Source organism: Myotis yumanensis, unplaced genomic scaffold (genome assembly GCF_028538775.1).
Source record: "Myotis yumanensis isolate MYYU_CA2020_CCGP unplaced genomic scaffold, mMyoYum1.0.hap1 SCAF_12, whole genome shotgun sequence".
NCBI lineage: Eukaryota > Metazoa > Chordata > Mammalia > Chiroptera > Vespertilionidae > Myotis > Myotis yumanensis.
In genome coordinates this window covers 23,762,565-23,780,410 of record NW_027223763.1, presented here as the reverse complement: position 1 = coordinate 23,780,410, position 17,846 = coordinate 23,762,565, and the positions used below count along the sequence as shown (strand labels likewise).

General features: G+C 41.7%; 1 protein-coding gene across 1 annotated transcript in view; it reads right to left on the bottom strand.

Annotated features, from left to right (window-relative positions):
• The window catches only part of GRIN3A (glutamate ionotropic receptor NMDA type subunit 3A), a 142,480-nt gene extending 125,347 nt beyond the window's left edge, over nucleotides 1-17,133 (bottom strand). The window contains exon 1 of the mRNA XM_070431013.1: nucleotides 16,434-17,133. Coding sequence (XP_070287114.1) covers nucleotides 16,434-17,132 — 699 coding nt within the window. The 5' untranslated portion in view covers nucleotide 17,133. The remainder of the gene's footprint in view (nucleotides 1-16,433) is intronic.
• Nucleotides 17,134-17,846: the final 713 nt, after the last annotated feature.

Here is a 17,846-nt window from a genome sequence, read left to right as displayed (position 1 = left end):
TAACTCCCACGTTACTCAAAGGTAAACTGTACACATACATCAAATCATCTTGTGTATACTTTAAATATCATACAGTTTATATAATAAAAGCCTAATATGCTAAGTGTCCGGTCAGCCGCTCAACCAAAGTGTAATATGCTAATGATATGCTAAGTCTGCTCAACTGCTCGCTATGACGTGCACTGACCACCAGGGGGCAGACAGTTGACTGATTGACCAGTCACTATGACGTGCACTGATCACCAGAAGGCAGACGCTCCGACCAGTAGGTTAGCTTGCTGCTGGGGGCCGGCCAATCAGGACTGAGCAAGTTGGGCCAGACAAGCCCTGGAGCCCTCCCAGGGTCCCTCCCCAGCTGGCCAACCTTCTGTATCCCTCCCCAGCCCTAATCATGCACCAGTGGGGTCCCTTGGCTGGCCTGCACCCTCTTGCAATCCGGGACCCCTTGGGGTATGTCAGAGAGCTGGTTTAGGCCCCATCCCACAGGCCAGGCCAAGGGACCCCACTGGTGCATGAATTTGTGCACTAGGCCTCTAGTCTATTATAATTGAATAAAGCTTCAAAAAAGTGAGTTAGTTGTCAACATTTAAGGAACTGTTTACATTAACAAAAATCTATAGTCTGGCTTCCTTTGAAAAGTTACATGCCCATGAGTTAACAGCTGGTTGCAGCTGAGGGGTGGCTAGCTGCCTCCTTTAGAAAGGTCAGGGCTCTTCAATTACCTACAGTTTTTATTACTCCCTACTGTATTATTTGGGACTGTTTTTCACATTTTCATTACCTTCTTGTTCCCCTATGAGGCATCTGAGTTTGAGACCTCTGCCCCAGGTCATTGATTCTCAAACTGTTCGGTGCATATATAAATCCCCTGGGGAGGTGTTTTTAAAATGTATATATTAGGGCATAGCACATCATTTAGTAGAACTCAGTGAGGCCAAAAATCTACACTTTAAAAAATTACCTAATGTAATTTTGTTTCAGGTAGTTCCTGGTCCAGTAAAAAAATCACATTAGGGGAGACTCTTAGGATAAAGTGGTTCCAAAATACACTCAGAACTACCTGCGGACACAATCACCTGTGGAGTTGTTTGTTTTTAAATAGATTTCTATGCTCCAGCCCCAGGGGTTGTGATTTGATAAGTCTGGGAATCTATGTTTTGAAAAGTTTTCTGGGTGTGGCTAATAACAGGGGGCCAGCCCTCCGGGGCTGAAGGCCTAAGGAACTGTCCTTGATGAAGGAAAGGCAGTGAATACAATGGGAAGCTAGGAACAGAACAGGGTATTCTTAGCAGGTTTGAACTCTTGTCTCATTTCCTGATATGTTGTTTGATGAGAAGTGACATGATAAAATACAATTCTAGGTTTTTTTCTCTTTTTCATGGATGATTATTTCCAGTAACTACATTTCACCAACTCTTACTTTCTTTAATTTTACATGTCAAGAATCTTTGGCTTCAAAATATAGTGAAATTGGCTGAAGGAGGGGGTGGGGATGAGAATTAGGGAAAGCTGTGACTCAAAGACATGAGAACAATGTCACTTTCTGTCACTTGTAGTCTACAGGAAATGGAAAACCAATTGAGGGACAATGAAGGGTGCATGAAGAGTTCAATAGGGGAGTAGAAACAGGTTTTCTATTTCTTACAAAATCAATGTCCTCAAGGCCTTTCTCTTCCAGCTTTGTTCTACATAACACAGTAAATCCTGAGTGGTCATGAACTCTGTCCACCACAGTGAAAGGGGATACTTTTCCTTAAGGCAGTATACTTTCTTAGGCTCACATCAGCCCACCTTGACAGATGCTGGGTTTGCACAGATGTTACTTAGTTCTGTTACACTGGAAGGGCTGGAAATGGACCATTGGTTGAGTTTAATCAACAGTCACTAAGCATGAATTATGAGACGCACGCTGTGCTAGGAGCTTAGGGTTCAGTTTAGCGGAGGAATCACATGTTAACAAATAATGACACGGCTGTGCCACAGATCTAGAAAAGAGGTAAGTACAGGTAGGAAAGTCATAGGGAAGTGTTGGGGAGAAGGTGGGGCACTGAACCATGCACAGATGATATTTGAGCAAAGGTTTGAATGTTGAATGGGAGTTTCAGGCGGACACAGGGCAAAGGGCATTCTAAGCAGTAAGAACAGCATGTGCCCAGGCTTGGAACAGCATTCACCTTCAGGGATTGCTGAGCACAGAGGATAAAGGGTAAGGGTTAATATCTAGAAGAAATGAGAGTAGAGCAAGGCTCAGGTAATGGAAGGTCTTGGTTGCCGCTTAGAATTCATGCTATGGTGGTTCGTGGGAGAATTTAGGATGTTCAGGGACCTGACATTAAATAACACTGAATCACAAAGTGAGAAATTTAATCCCTTTTCAATTAGTATTTAATCCTCCTGCTAAATCAAGAAAAAAAAAAAACTCAGTTTGGTATCAGTATGCTATTAACTTCTTTAACACCTGGCAATTTTCCCACTTAAAAACGGGCTCAGGCAAGGGTACCTAGCTAAGATTGTTTTGATCTCATGTGTACTTATTTTTACAGTTTACTTTTATTTGTGGCAAGGGTTTTTCATTACTGTCACGATGGAAAGATTTTTTAAAAATATATGTTTACTGATTTCAGAGAGGAAAGGAAAGGGAGAAAGAGAAACATTAATGATGAGAGAGAATCATTGATTGGCTGCCTCCCGCCTGCCCCTCACTGGGGATCAAGTCTGCAACCTGAGCATGTGCCCTGACCAGGAATTGAACCATGACCTCCTGGTTCACAGGTTGATGCTCAACCACTGAGCCACGCCGGCTGGGCTCATAGCTCTGTTTTCTTTCCCTACTTCCCAATTACTTTGTTTGGCCTCTTCTATTTTACCTCTGTTCCTTAGCATATTAGATCACTTAAAGATCCAAATGTATTCCTTTTGGTTTCTGTTAACCAAATTTATTTAAGTAAAACAGTAAGCTAATGAAAAGCAATAATAGCAGTAGATGATGAAGGCAGCACATGAATGCCTAAGGTCTGGAGAACAACGCTGTTATCCTTAGGGAGTAGTGAAAGGGTTTAAGCAGGCTCGTGGACTAGTTGTCTGTCTGCTAGCAGCTTGGGGAACATCATGGAGAGTCAGGAATGGAGGCAGGCAGTTAGGAGGTCCCTGAATACTGCGGCAGAGTTCGTGCAGCCACGGTTTATACTGTTGGTGTATTCCTGGTCCTTCCCAGTGCTCAAGGAAATCCTCAACTTTCCCCTGGTCTGGGCTCTGGCTAAATCCTGATGGACTGGATGTGCCAAGATCTTTACCTGGGCACTGCCCAGCAAGCGTTAAAAGGCAGACTTGGAATGAAGGTTAGAGTGGGATTTAATTATTTGCCCAGGAACCCAATCCAGTGCAAGGCATTATTTAGAAACAATCTCAAAAATCTTAACTAGCCTATTTTATGAGCAGGCAATCTCAGCTTTAATATCTGGTTTCCAAAGTGTCTCTCTCACTTTAATCTGTCCTGGCTGTGGTCCTCCTACCCTGTCAGCTCCTCAAACTCCCTCCTTCCCCCTAAGATAGGGAGCTGACTGTGGGGGCACTGAGTGCCGGTCTGGAAGTGGGAAACCCTGCTCCCCTGGCCTCCCTTTCCAGCTACTGCTGACCGTTTAGGAGAGACAGAGCGACCCCCCCCCCCCCCCCCCCCCCCCCCCCCCCCCCCCCCCCCCGTTCAATGCAGGAGGTGGAACAAGGGTTCCTACTGACAAATCGGTTCTGAGGAAGATAGGTCCTGGCTGCTGAAATTGAAGCTAGGACTATTTTCCTGAAGAAAAAGATGTTTCAGTGACGGTACTTCTCATCTGTTTTTCAAATTTAAATTTACAGTGTTTTTATGTTTATTAAGTCACTGAGACCCGTATCAATTATTTAAAATAGCATAGCAGCTACTCAATGAATACCCATTTTGTAACTAGTTGTAATTTATTATAGGGGAAACTGAGGCTCAGGGCGGTTTTCCAGGGCTATACAGACAAGTCTGGAGCTATAACTTGAAGCCAGTCCTCTGGTTTTCCTCCTCACTCCACATCCCCTTGGTCTCAAACAGAAAGAATCTGTTATAGACATTGTTTAGTGTCCACAGAACTATTAATGCCATAGTTCTGCTATATTATGGGTCAAAGAGGCTTTTCAGCCTGGCCCGAAGTCTTAACAGCCACAGATAACATTGTTTCAATGGAAAAATCAATTCTGAGTTGGAGCTTAATTCATCTGCAGATCGTTACAGCATGGGTGCACATCTGTCTTTCTACAGGGATACATAACAGAGAAATGCTTTTTAATATAATGATTTACATTTATCAATAAAAATGTCACACACATATTTCTGTTTCTAGAGATCTTATGCTTTTTGGGTACCTATTTCTCAACAGAGTGTCACAAATTGGAAAGAGTTATTTGCACATACTTGAGGAAGGCCTTGAGGAGCATGTTCTGTAAGTTTGCTGATGATTATTAGCCTGTGTTTCTCTGGCTTCAGGGGAGGCATGTCAGAATCTTGAATTGGGATGGAATGCTCTTTTGAACTATACTCACAAAACCTGGAGAACTGGGTACATTCTCTTAAGGGTGGTGAATTCCGTTCCAATTGCGCAAATCACTCTTGTAGTGAATCACTGATGTTAAGGTGTGTGTTCACCCCTCTGGAATGTTGGGGTATGAAAAAAAGATTATCGCCTTAACCGGTTTGGCTCAGTGGATAGAGCGTCAGTCTGCGGACTCAAGGGTCCCAGGTTCGATTCCGGTCAAGGGCATGTACCTTGGTTGTGGGCACATCCCTAGTAGGGGGTGTGCAGGAGGTAGCTGATCAATGTTTCTCTCTCATCGATGTTTCTAACTCTATCCCTCTCCTTTCCTCTGTGTAAAAAATCAATAAAATATATTTTTAAAAAAAGATTATCATTGTCACAGTAAAATAAAATGCATGTTGAGCAAGAGGGTGGCATGAAGCTCAGTGTTTTATACTTGACGTGTGTTTGTTGAATGAATGAAAAAAATGAAAGTTGCTCTGCTTTAGAAAGATTTATCTAGCAGCAGTGTGCAGATTGGTTTGGAAAAGAAAACCTAGAGATATAAAGCCTATTCAAGAATAGCCTTATTATAGCAATAATCCCAGTTCAAAATTTCTGGTGTTGCCACAGAGAAATTCAGGAATCTAAACCTTGAAAACTGTCCATATGTGCGTACACGATGCCTTGCTATTGACATTTCCTTCTATGAGATTGTGCCCCCACTAACAAATCTCTAACAAATAGTGCTAAGGATATTCAGGTATTCAATAAATATTTATTGCTATGCTCATTCCTACCTCTGGGCCTTTGCACTTTTATTCTCTTTGCTTGTAATTCTCTTCCCCCCAAAATTTGCATGGTTCATTCCTTTCTTCCTTCTTTGCTCAAACATCATCTCATTAGACAATCCTTATTGACTAACCATAGTCATTCTTCTAATCCTTCACCCTGCTTTATTTTTCTCTATCACGCTTGCCTCTACTTAGTAATACCATATTATGTATTTGTTTGTATGTCTTTTCATATATCGTCCCCATCAGAATGTAAGTTTTTTGAGAGTAGAGGCTTTGATATTTTATTTACTGCTCTATTCTAAGGTTTATATTGAGCACTTAATCCAGGAATATGGCCAGTGCTGATTGGATTAAGGAAGGACATATAAACTGGGGGTGCAGAGGTAACAACAAATCTATGTGGGTTGAGCCAACAGATGTCTGGAGAATGTAAAGAAAGAGAAATAGGGACCATAGTTAGATGCTTTGATTAGAGTTATAAAGTCAGAAAAAGAGAATAGTTGCCCTAACACTCTCCAGTAGTATAGCCCGTCTCTACTTGCAATTCCGCTCCTTTTCATTTTCTTGTAGTTTTTCAGCACAAACCCCTTGTTTTTTTTTTTTTTTTTAGCTCAATGGAGTTTCTGTTCCTTGCAACTCCATGCCCTTAAACAGCAATAGAACTTCCCAACAGAACTTTCTGTGAAGATGGAAAATGTTTTAAATCTGTACTGTCAGACATAGTAATCACTACCCACCTGTGGCCATTGAGCACTTAAAATTGGGTTAGAGTGCTTGAAAATCTGACTGTTAAATTTTATATAATTTTAAATAATTTAAACCTAAGTATTCATAGAGGGCTAGCACAGTCATATTGGACAGCACAGAACTATGGTTATTACTACAAGGGGTCAAAGAAAGAAGCACAATCAGTAAAAAAACAATGGAAGAGCCAAAAATACGGAAAAAAACCATGATGGTGTCATAGAACTCAAGTAGCAAGTGCTCTATGGCTCCCAAAACTACAAGAATAATAAGGGAGAAAAAAGCTGGCCAAATCTCACCAGAAGCAGTGTTATTGGTTTTGTGATGGGAAAAACCTGAATTCAAACAACAGGGATTAAGAAAATCACAAAACAACCCTTTCAAAGGCAAATTATCTGGCCATTAAAAATAATGGAAAAATATTAATAACATAGAAGATGTTTATAGTATATGGTTAAGTAAAAAAGAAACTCATAGCCTGGTCACAACTTTATAACTCATACATATGTCTAGATCTTTGGGGTTGTGGGTTTACAGGTAACTTTTATTTCATTCTTCTTTGTCATTTTATTAATTTTCAGAATTATCTACCTAGAACACAAAATTTTTATAATAGGAAATGAAGGAATAAATGCTATACTTTAACACAATAAAATGGCAGCATCTTTTCACACTGCACAATGAGCCGAATAATCGTAAATACAGCTACTAAAATATTAACCACACTACATTTCTTAAGTTAGTAAGAGTCACTCTCAATTTTCTCCCAGTCTGTCTAGGCATACACTTATTAACCTAGATTTCCCCACTGTCTAAAGTCTAGGAAAAGAACTAAAAGTTGCTTGGAGGCCTTTGCCAGTCTTGTAAGGTTGGATTCATAAGATGCTTTAACTTAAAGTTATAGTTCAGGTACCACTAGGTGGCTCTCTGTGCCTGTGACCAGGCGAAGGCACATTGGATTAACCCAGGTATAGATTTATCATTCATTATCAGGTGTACACTGAAGCAGTTCCTTATGTGTATAACACAATGTGTGATGCGACTCAAATTAATTCTGCATACAGCACCAACATAATAACAGCTCTCTGTCTGTACCTATTAAATACACCACGCAGTGAAGCAAATTCTTTGTTTAATGAAATTCCTGTTTCAGTACCTCCATTTGGGACTAAACAAATTCCATAACTGAGCCAGATTGTAATTCTATTAGATAAAGACATGCTGAGCATCTAACTTTGTTTATGGAAATATATATTTTTAAAATTTTTGACCTAGAGAATATAAATTACTTTTGACTTCGAGTTGAGGTTTTCAAGACAAAAAACAAACAAACAAAAACCATGAATAGGTTATTTGCAGGTTGTGCAGCCATCACAGTGCTTGACACTGAAAGTTCAGCTAATAACCACCCCTAATGGAGAGGAGAGCAGTGGCAACCCATTTCTAAGGATGCTGCTGGAACATCCAGACAGAGCTGTCTGCATTTGGAACTGTGCACTCAGCCACTTTGCAGAGTGATGACAATATGAAGCTGGATTGCAAATAAAAAGGAAAAATCCCACCTTTTAATATAGAAAGACCAACTCAAAGTCCCCAAGCTTCAAAATTCCATGTCAACTCTGAGTTTTCTAAACTATTTTTTTAAAAAAATGTGCTTTCCTCTATTCTTTGACGCCAATGTCCAATTGGAGTGACAATAAGGCTTGCTTTAAATTGCGGCAACTGTTTCTAATTTTTAAAAACCGTTATAGCCTCGAGAGATTAAAGGCATCAAAATTTTACCCACAGTGACCTGTGGACGCCATGGGGTAGTAGTGCATATACATTATGTTTGTCATCATAAAAGCAATATGCGCTTAACAAGTCTCTCAAAGTTGTATCAAACAGTTTGATATATTTGGCATTCAATAAAACAGCGTCTGCTTTTTGGTTATCAATTTTCTATAAGCCTTAGTATATAAGAAGGCTACTGTCCCTTAAACCATGAGCTAACCTATGCCACAAGTCCGTTACATTAGTACAAATAAAGCCTGAATGTAAAGGGGGAAACTTCTGAACCTTCCATCCACGTCAAGTTAGATGCTGCCCTTTCCAAGAACCCCTTTCTCCCCTAAGAAGCCTACAACATCCATTGGGTCATGGTTACAAGTAAGTGGGGTCATTGTATCTTGAAAGACCCAAGTTCTATCTCTCTTAATATTTTTCTTTTGTCCTGCTGCAAAACATGTAAGCTGAACGAGAATCTGCCTCCCCAGGGTAAGCTGGGCCAGGTGGCCCTCGGTCTCTTTTTCACCGCCTCTATGCATAAGTCTGTGTCACCGAGCGCATGAGTTTTTACTGCGGCTATAACTGAGGACCACAAATTAGTGACTTAACACAAGTTTATTCTCTTGTTACTAATGACTGGAGGTCCTAAGTCTGAACTCAGTCTTACGGGCTGAAGTCAAGGTGTTGGCAGGGCTGCATTCTCTATGGAGCCTCTGAGGAAAGAATTCATTTCCTTGTCTTTTCACCTCTAGCAGCTGCCTGTATTCCTTGGCGAGGGTCCCTTCTTCCACCCTCAATATGCACCACCCCATCTCCTTTTTCATCATGACATCATCACAGCGACTTCGCCTCAGACACTTCCTGCATCATTTTAATGTAATTACATTAGGTCCAGCAGGATGTTCCAAGATAACCTCCCTGTTTCACAATGTTTAATGTAAGCACAGCTGCAAAGTCCCCTTTACCACAGAAGGTAACATATTCGCAGGTTCTGGGGATTTGGACATAGAGCTCTATGGGGGACCACTGTCCACCCTCCCACAGCAAAGTAAGCCAGCTCCTGTTCTTCCAGAACCCATACCTCTGGTCCACCATCTTGTTTTTTCTTGCCACTTCCTCCTTTTATTTGCCTGGATATAAGATGGTAGATATCAACAATTAGAATTAGAAAATGCTGCAGAAGCTTGAAGCCCAAGCCATATGCTCCAACTCAATATTTTTCAGAAGAGCCAAGCACCTGGGAACTAGACATTACTGTTCCTTAAGTTTAGGTCCTGGGAAGCTCCTCTGAGAAATCAGGGTAGGAGATAAGACAAGACTTGTGAATTCCTCACTAATACTAGCTAATAGGAATAGAACATTATTCTTAATCTCTCCTGTGACTGCTTTGGAGATCTAATCATTCAGAACCCATACAAAGGAGCAACCAGTTGAAACTCGACCTCGAAAGTCACTTCATTGCTAACTTTTCACACACCTAACAGTCACTGGATTAGAACCCTAACGTAAGTGGGGTTTCAAAACAGCAGATTTTTTCATTTTTTCTTTGGGTTGGCTCACTGGAACTGGATCTGCTAAGCCTAAATATCACATTCATATTGAACATACATATAAAAGAACTCTGGGAAAGCAATCTAGAATACTTGAGTTCTTATCCTAATTATTTAAGTTTTTATTAATGCCATGTCAACAGACCTACACTTTGTGCTAAAATAATGATCATATCATAATAAGAACACACAATGCTCTGGGTACTTTGCTTAGAACTCTGCATACATGACGTTGTTCTCACCTTAACTCTATGAGATTATTCACATTTGATGCACCAGGAAATTGAGGCAAGGGTATCAAGCATGCTTCCCAAGGTAAGAATGTCTAGAAAGTTGTAAAGTGAAGATTCAAACATAGGTCTGGGCTTCTCAAAAACCTATTCTCTTCCTTCTATTTCTTCCATTAATATGCTACAATTGTCTCATTTGCAAAATAAGGATAGTAATACTATTTGTCCTGCTTACCTCACAAAGTAATTGTGAGAATAAATGGGGGGGAAATAAAAATGTGTATGAAAGGACTTTGATAAATTTAAACATATACTCTACAATTTATTTTTTCTTGAACTCTACATTTTCATATTGAAGTATTGAACACATTAGTAAGGAAATGTGAAGGTAACTTATCTTTTTACTCTTACTGTTTTTCATTGTGTAGGAAATACGTACTTATTTTTAGAAAAATAGAAGTATGGATAGGAAAAACGTGGGTTTCTACCATCTAGTTACAATCACTGTTAATACTTTTATAAATAAAATTCTACACTTTATATGGGGTGGGGCAAAAGTAGGTTTATAGTTTGTATGGAAAAATAATACAACTGTAAATCTACTTTCTCCCAGTGCTATATTTTACAGAAGTAATGTCATCTTTTACATAAATGTTTTTCTACCTTTCTGTCAATAAATATATTTTCATTTTGAATAAATAGTATTCCATTGTAAAGACATATCATCATTCATTTAATTCAATTTGCATTATTGGATATTTAGTGTGAAATTTCTTTTAACAATCAAATCTGGAAGTGGATCTATCTTGTTTATCCTTTTCCCTCCCCCAGGATAACTCAAAAGCAGTGATGGATCCAGTCTGTTTTTGGATTTTAGGCTGGCAAACACACTAAATTCAAAAGGAGCTATTCGTCTTCTCCTTGTTGACAATGCATAGCTTTCTAGTACTCTGTATGTTATGTTGTCTATACATTGTTATCTGCCTCATAGGACTGCTAGGAGGATTATAGGAGTACATTTGTGAAGAAGCCTTAAAAAGCATACATGTAACACAAATATATATAATTGAATTTTTTCCTGTATCTATGTCTCACATGAGTAATAATGAGGCATATTTCAGCCTGACTAAAAAAGAAGTCATCTGCTTAATTCTTTACCACTTGAACCTTTGAAGGCTCATTCCCATCAGTAGACTATCCTGGCCAACCAGATACTAGGCTTTCAGTGTCAGGGTTAGCTACCAGCCCAGGTCAGTACCTGCTCCCTCGATGCATAAGATCAAACACAGTCTCCTCTGAAAGTGTCTGAATCTTACACATCCGGAATAAAATCTGATCATCTGGCTGAGGTGTTAGGTTGAGGGAAGAAGAAGAGGTGGGAGGTGGTAGACAACTGGCTTATTCCTTGCTTACTTTTTCCCATCCCATAAAAGAAAGACCTAAGAAAGACAAATGAGTGGTTTAAAGAGTTTTCATTAGTTTCTTATTCATATATCTCTCAAAAAGCAATGTGGCAGATGCTGAGTTTTATAGAGCATTGTGTCTTCTTGCCTAGTTTTATAGAGTTGGCATCCCATTTCTGGTGCTGTACAGTTCCTCTACTCTCCTGTGTATGTCAATGGGAGCAGCTAGAGTGGTCAGGAGGAATGGCAATGAGATTCCCATGTCTACATTCAGTTGTGTCACTAAGATGAACAACACCTTGCTATAAGAAGCCCCATATAATTGTCTAGGGCAGTGGTCAGCAAACTGTGGCCCCTTGAGTGTGGCTCTTCCACAAAATACCATGTGCGGGTGCGCACGTACAGTGCAATTGAAACTTCGTGGCCACATTCAAGGGGCCAAAGAGCCGCATGTGGCTCCTGAGCCGCAGTTTGCCGACCACTGGTCTAGGGAAATGATACTCGATGTACTGTAGCTGCTTTGCAAACTGTTATTTCTCCATACTGAGATAAGGAGCCCGTGCCAATGTGAACCATCACACTGCTTTCTTCATCAAGAAAGACATGCTGTGAAAATAATGTCAGATGGGCCAAACAGTGTGCTTAGTGATACAGTAGGCGGCCTAGGGGAGAGAGAGAAGTTAGACTGTGTGGCCATAATCTCATGAATGATCTGCTATAAGTGTGTCTATGGTAGAAACTTACTACCAATAAGAGACCAACCTTTCTGAAAAATATTGGGCATCACATTGAAGCTTCTATGGCAATACCTAAGGCTCTAGAAACTGTGTTAGAGGTATCATAGGTAAAATGATGCCACTGGTACAGAACAGTACCCTATGGCATGTCTTCTATTCCTAGGCAAATACTCAACAAACTTAGGAACCCAGTTTTATTTTGTTTTCCTTTATTTTGGGGGTGTTTGTGTGTGAATCCACTTATTTTTTTAAAAAACATTAATTTTATTGATTTTTAGACAGAGAGGAAAGAAGAGGGAAAAAGAAACATGATATGTGAAAGGGAAATATCCATTGGTTGCCTCCAACACACCCCTCCCCTCCACCAGGGATTGAGCCTGCAACCTAGGCATGTGCCTTGACCAGGAATCAAACCATGGAGACAATGCCCAACTAACTGAGCCACACTAGCCAAGGCTACCTTTTTTTATTTTTTAAAGAAAAAAATGAGGAAGTGGGTAGAGAATAAGATGGATGATGAAGACATGTGAATCACACCCCACTTTGATTAATAACTACTAATGGAGAATTAGTGGAGATTATGACTTGGATGATTCTTATCAGATCATAACCAACCTCTCTACTAGGTATTTAGCTAACACTATACATTTTCCACAGAACTTCACTTCATCATTTGATTCACAAAACAACTCTGTTGGATGGTAAGGAACCTTCTTTTGACAGGTAAGCATAGATGCTCAGATACAGAGATACCTGCCAAGATTAACTGGAGAGTAAGAAGTAGAGGTAGACTGAAGAGTCCTTTTAACCAACATGCTTAGAATCTGATTAGGAGTATTCATGAAATAAAACCTTATGGCATAAAAATCCATGGTGCTTTCTGCAACAGCAGAAGAGAAAACATTAAGGAATTAGACACTGAAATTGGTTTTCAGATGATTCAGATACTTAGCTCAGCTGATTCAATCATAAGTTAACTCCAAGATATAATAGCCAAACAAGATCAAGATCAAATCCTCTTTATGACTACATTGTGGCAGGCACAAAGAAAAGTGGGTGAGACAGACTAATTGCCTAATACTGTCTGCTAGTCTCCTCTTTTCTATGTATCTGGAAAAATAAATTAATGTTATAAAGAAAAATTCCCAAACTAACAATAAAAATTTCCAAATTAATCCCAGGTCTCAGTTCTTCAAGAGGAACCAGTAAAAGATCACTGCTAAGAAAAGTTTTGCATCACTTGACATTTAATTTGAAATCGTTTATCTTCAAGTCAGCAATAATTAGGTGCTGCTATCAGCCATTCATCATGAAATGTAGAAAAATACATTTCCTCCAGAGAGAGAGCAGTGTGTAGCTGGAGCGAGTCAAGGCAAGCCAACACAGTTGAGAGCAGATGTTTTAAAAATAAATGTCCTTTACTTATCCCCTCATGAGGTACCTCAGTTATGTAGTGGTATCATTGTTCTGTCCCCTGTACTGTACAAAAGTGGTGCTGTGCTAGCCAAATTCTAATAAAAAGTCTTCAGTACTTAGCCTTGTATTGTCAAAGAAAATGGATCATCTAAAGCACTTGTATTTCTAAGGGAATGAACATATATTAATTAGTTAGTATATATGGCTCAATGAGACATACAAATTGTGGATGGTACACCCAACAAGAGTTGAAAATTGTAGTGTAGTCACTTTTTAATTGCATGTGTTTGGATCGAAGCCAATTACATTACTCCATTAACTTTGCCTAATGGAACCAATATGGAATTAACATGAGACATATGTTTTAGAAAGAAATGTATATCTGGCACTACCTTAGCAGGTAAATTTTAAGGAGTGTTAACCTAACTTTGGAGAAACTATACAAAACCCCTACAAGAAACAATACTATGGGAAGGGAAGAGAAAGAACAACTATAGAAACTTAATGTGACTTGTATGTAAATGTAACTGGATCCATATGCAACATCATCCCTTGAAGGTCATAGAACTAAGAAGTGATCATCTTAATAAAATAAGTTAGCTTCAAGTAGAGATTTGAGTGTGGTAGTCAAGTCAGATTTTATTTTTTATGGAAACGTGCTTTGACCCTATCCTGTGTGTAACGTTGCTTTAAGCTTTTATTATGTTGTGATAACATACATATGGTTTCCAAAAGTGGATAGTTAATTATCTTACTTTTCAATGGATTTCCCTGCTTGAATGAAGTTGATTCCTTCCAAGCTGATAATCTGTTTATGTCTTGAACAAATAGTGTATTGAAATAAAACTATTATGCTTTTCTTAGAGATTGGATCATGTCAGTGGTTTCTCTTTCCATTCAGAAGTTGTGGTAGGTACCATAAAAACCATTATGCAGTAATTAAAGGCTTTATGTGAAAGAAATCAGCAGCTCAAATGGGAGAGAAAGCACTGTTGCTGCTCCTGCTCTAAAGCAATTTTGATTTGTCTAAATGTGAGACACAATTTTACATCATTGGTTGTGTGGACAAGTCTGCTTTCTGCTTGAATCCTTTGTTCAGGCACTGGCACAATCAATAGCTTGGGTCACTGGGCAGTAGACTCTAATGAGGACAGTGGCTACATTAAGTCAATTTTATTTAATGTGTAAAACGAGTTCGACATTCTTTTATATTTAGATAATTTTAAAAAATCACATCAGTATATTAGAGAAAGGTCTACTTTTGAGGAGAAGCAAGGGAAAGATTAGTTTTTATTTTTGCTGAAAGCAGATTATGGTCACATCCTAAAATTATATATTACAATGACTTGGCATTGAGCTGGACATTCTTATTATACAACATTATAGAATGACATTTAAATGATATATTAAAAGATGAGTTAGATATGTTTGAATTTAAGATAAATGAAATAAAATGTCCTCAGTTGGGCAAACTAGATCTGAGTTAATATCATAATCTTTGCCTTTCAAGCTGTGTGCCATGAAAATAAGTGACAACAGTGACTTAAAGTAAGTTTCTGAATTGAAATATAGAAGGAAATGTGCTTGGCAGAGTATTTATTTTACTGTCTGCTTATAGAGGTTGTCCCTAGAGGACTTTGTTCCCCCTCAGGGTCCTAAACTTTGAAGTCTGCTGATGTTAGCTGCTGCCTCATGGTTGCTCTGGCCCCCTTGTTGCAATGTGCTGTATACTGCACAGATCCATCCTGGAACACAGACAATTTTCCTTCTAACTAAGGAACACTAATTTTGGGGAAAATTCTTGCTATTGAAGACGCTTGCCAAACAATCTACAAATGGAGAGGAGTCTGGAGACTGTGAACAGTACTGGCAACGTATGAAATATTAGATAATAAAGAAGCAATGAAGAGAAACAAGTGATGCTGACTCTTGCATTTCATTAGATCTGATTCTGCATATAGTATATTAATAATGATACACCCTATGGATGCAATTTCATGTTTATAACACTTTGGCCATTGGCAGCATTGTGCACCTGTGTTTTCTATGCCTTCCCATCTGCTGCCTACAGTCATTCAGATTCAGGTGATGGAAATATTTTAGATAAAAGTTAATTAGCCTGCACTCTGCAGATTAAATCTCCATAGTTCAGCATCAAATAGGAATCTTCTGGGCAACTGCTGAAAGTAACTAGTGCCTGCCTTTCCCAAGATTAAAAATGTAAGATTCATTTTTCTAGAAAAATAAATCTTTAGTACTTTCTTGACATTTTATGCATGGATTCTATCAAACTTTTGATATCTGTCCTTACTCATTTACATATATATATATTTCCCCTTAGTTTCTCAGCCCCTACAATGGGACCAATACCAATTACCTATTTGTTTCATAAATACTTTCTGCAAGGCTTAATGAGCCTTGATATTTTGATAAAAATAAGGCACAAAATGCATACAACTTCTATTGCTTAAAGGACCCTGCCCTCCCTTAAATATTTATCTCATCATCATTGTTAACAGCTAAGTTTACAAATAGCTTCTTTTATTGAAAATATATTTGATCTTTTTTAACCCATAGGAAACTTCCTTTATTTCTAGATAATTGGAGCAGAAATGGGCTGAACAGAGCAACTGCATACAGCCAGCCTCTGAGCCCACATCACATAGAAAGAAGACCGGGACAAAGACATAATCCCAAATGACTCATCCCATCCATTTTCACGCGATCACATAAGAGCCAAGACTAATTAACCACCCTTCTTTACCTATTGCTTCTGTACTAGTTACAGCTTTCTTATTTACTCAAGGAATTCAGAGGGATGTGCTTCCCTCCTGACACCATCGCCTATGGCTCAGGCACATCTTCTAAGTCAAAGAGAGCAGATGCTGCTCTTTCCGCCACATGCTCTCCGAATTCCTCAAGGGAGTGAAACTCTGGCAGTCGCGGATCCTCCATCGCCCTTCCCACAACCCCTCCTCCCCCCAAGCTAGTCAATAGAACCCGGATCCCTCTCCAAGATCTTCAACTTAGACTTCTACTTCGTCCGGCACTTTTCCCCATTTTTGCTTTAAGTATTTTTCTTTTACTTCTATCTACCAACTACCGAGGTGGTCCAATCCTTAAACAGTGTCAAAGTTGAAAATCCCTAAGTCCTTCAGGACTTCCGGGTCCCCTTTCTACCCCCAGCAACCTCCCGCGATGGTCCCAGCCCCCAGCGGCGCCCGTCTCCACTCCACGCGCCCGCGTGCTCTCACCTGACTCTCCCGCGGAAACTCGTGGCGCACGATGCTGATCACTGGAATGTGCAGAACAGAGCTGACCAAATCGAGCTCCATCATCTCGCCCTGGCTCTGGGGGAAAGCCAGCAGCGCCGATACCCCCTGCACCACCACGGTGTGGCACACGCTCTGCAGAAAGGAGAAAGGGTCACTGCTCCACGGCGAGCTAGGGGAGGAGAAAGGCAAGAGCGGCAGATCGCCCAGGCCCGCCTCGATGGCCATCACTACTTCCAAAGACAGGTTGTAGGGCAGTAGCCCTTCCACGCGGTTCAGGTTGTCCACGGCGAAGAGGAGGGCGTCCCGAGGCCACAGGGTCTCGGCCCCTGCGCCCTCCCCGGGCTTCCGGACACCCGGCGGCCCCCGGCCATGCAAGGCGCTCCCCAACCAGCGCGCGCCCGGCGAGGGCGCCGGGGGCCGCCAAGTCGCGGGCTCAGGCTCATCTCGCTGGGCGCCTGCCCGGCTGCTGTCCGGAGCGCGGCTGGCCGCGCGGGGGGCCGTGGTCCAGGGCTGCAAGTGCACGGCGCCCACCCTCACCGCGTGTCCGATGCGCTTGAGGATCTGGCAGGGCTGCGGGTGCGAGGAGGATCCCGGCACCCCGGCCAGCACCAGTGCGCAGGGCGGCGGCAGCAGCAGACAGACCCTGCTCAGCAGCCACCACAAACTCAGTCTCCTCATTACTGAGACCCGCGGGGAGAAAGCGCGCCCCCTCCTCCTGCGTCCGGCTGGCCCCCCTGCAGCCGCCGCCTAAGGTCCCCGCCCCCAGGTCCCGCGCACAGCTCACAAGGCGCGGAGAAGCGGTCCCGGGAGCAGGAGCGGTCCCCGGGCCATCCAAGTGGCAGCCTAGCGCGCCCCCGTCAGTCTCAGATCCCGCTCCTGGGTCCGTGCGCCTCGCATCCTCTGCCCGCCCAGTCCCTGCGCGGAGCCAGGCGGGCGGGCGGGCAGGTGCCGCTCACCCGCAGCTGGGGCGCCCGTTCCTTACCCGCCCCATCTGCAGGGCGGCTCTGAGTCCGGCCCCGCGGGGAGGCTGGCGTGAGAAGCCCCCGGAGTCCTAGGGGGCAGCGGTGACCGAGGAGGTAACGAGCTCACTTGGATTCTCTTCCTTTTCCACCAAGGCGAGACGCACGGATTTCTTTGGTGTCGTGCAGGAGCGGGTGCTCACGGCCGGGATGCGGAAAAGAAGCCAAATCCGCCTCGCTCCACCGTGGGCCATCCCCTCGCGGGCTTCCCCAGCTCCGGCTTCATTTTTCTACTTCCCTCGCTACTTCCTCTCTTCCTTTCGTCCTCTTTCCGCCCAGTCGCTGCCGCCGCTTGCTTCCTCCGAGGAGCGACGCGACTGGCCAGCAAAGGGTGGTTCTGCTCGGAGCGCAAAGTTCTCCCCGCCTCAGCCGG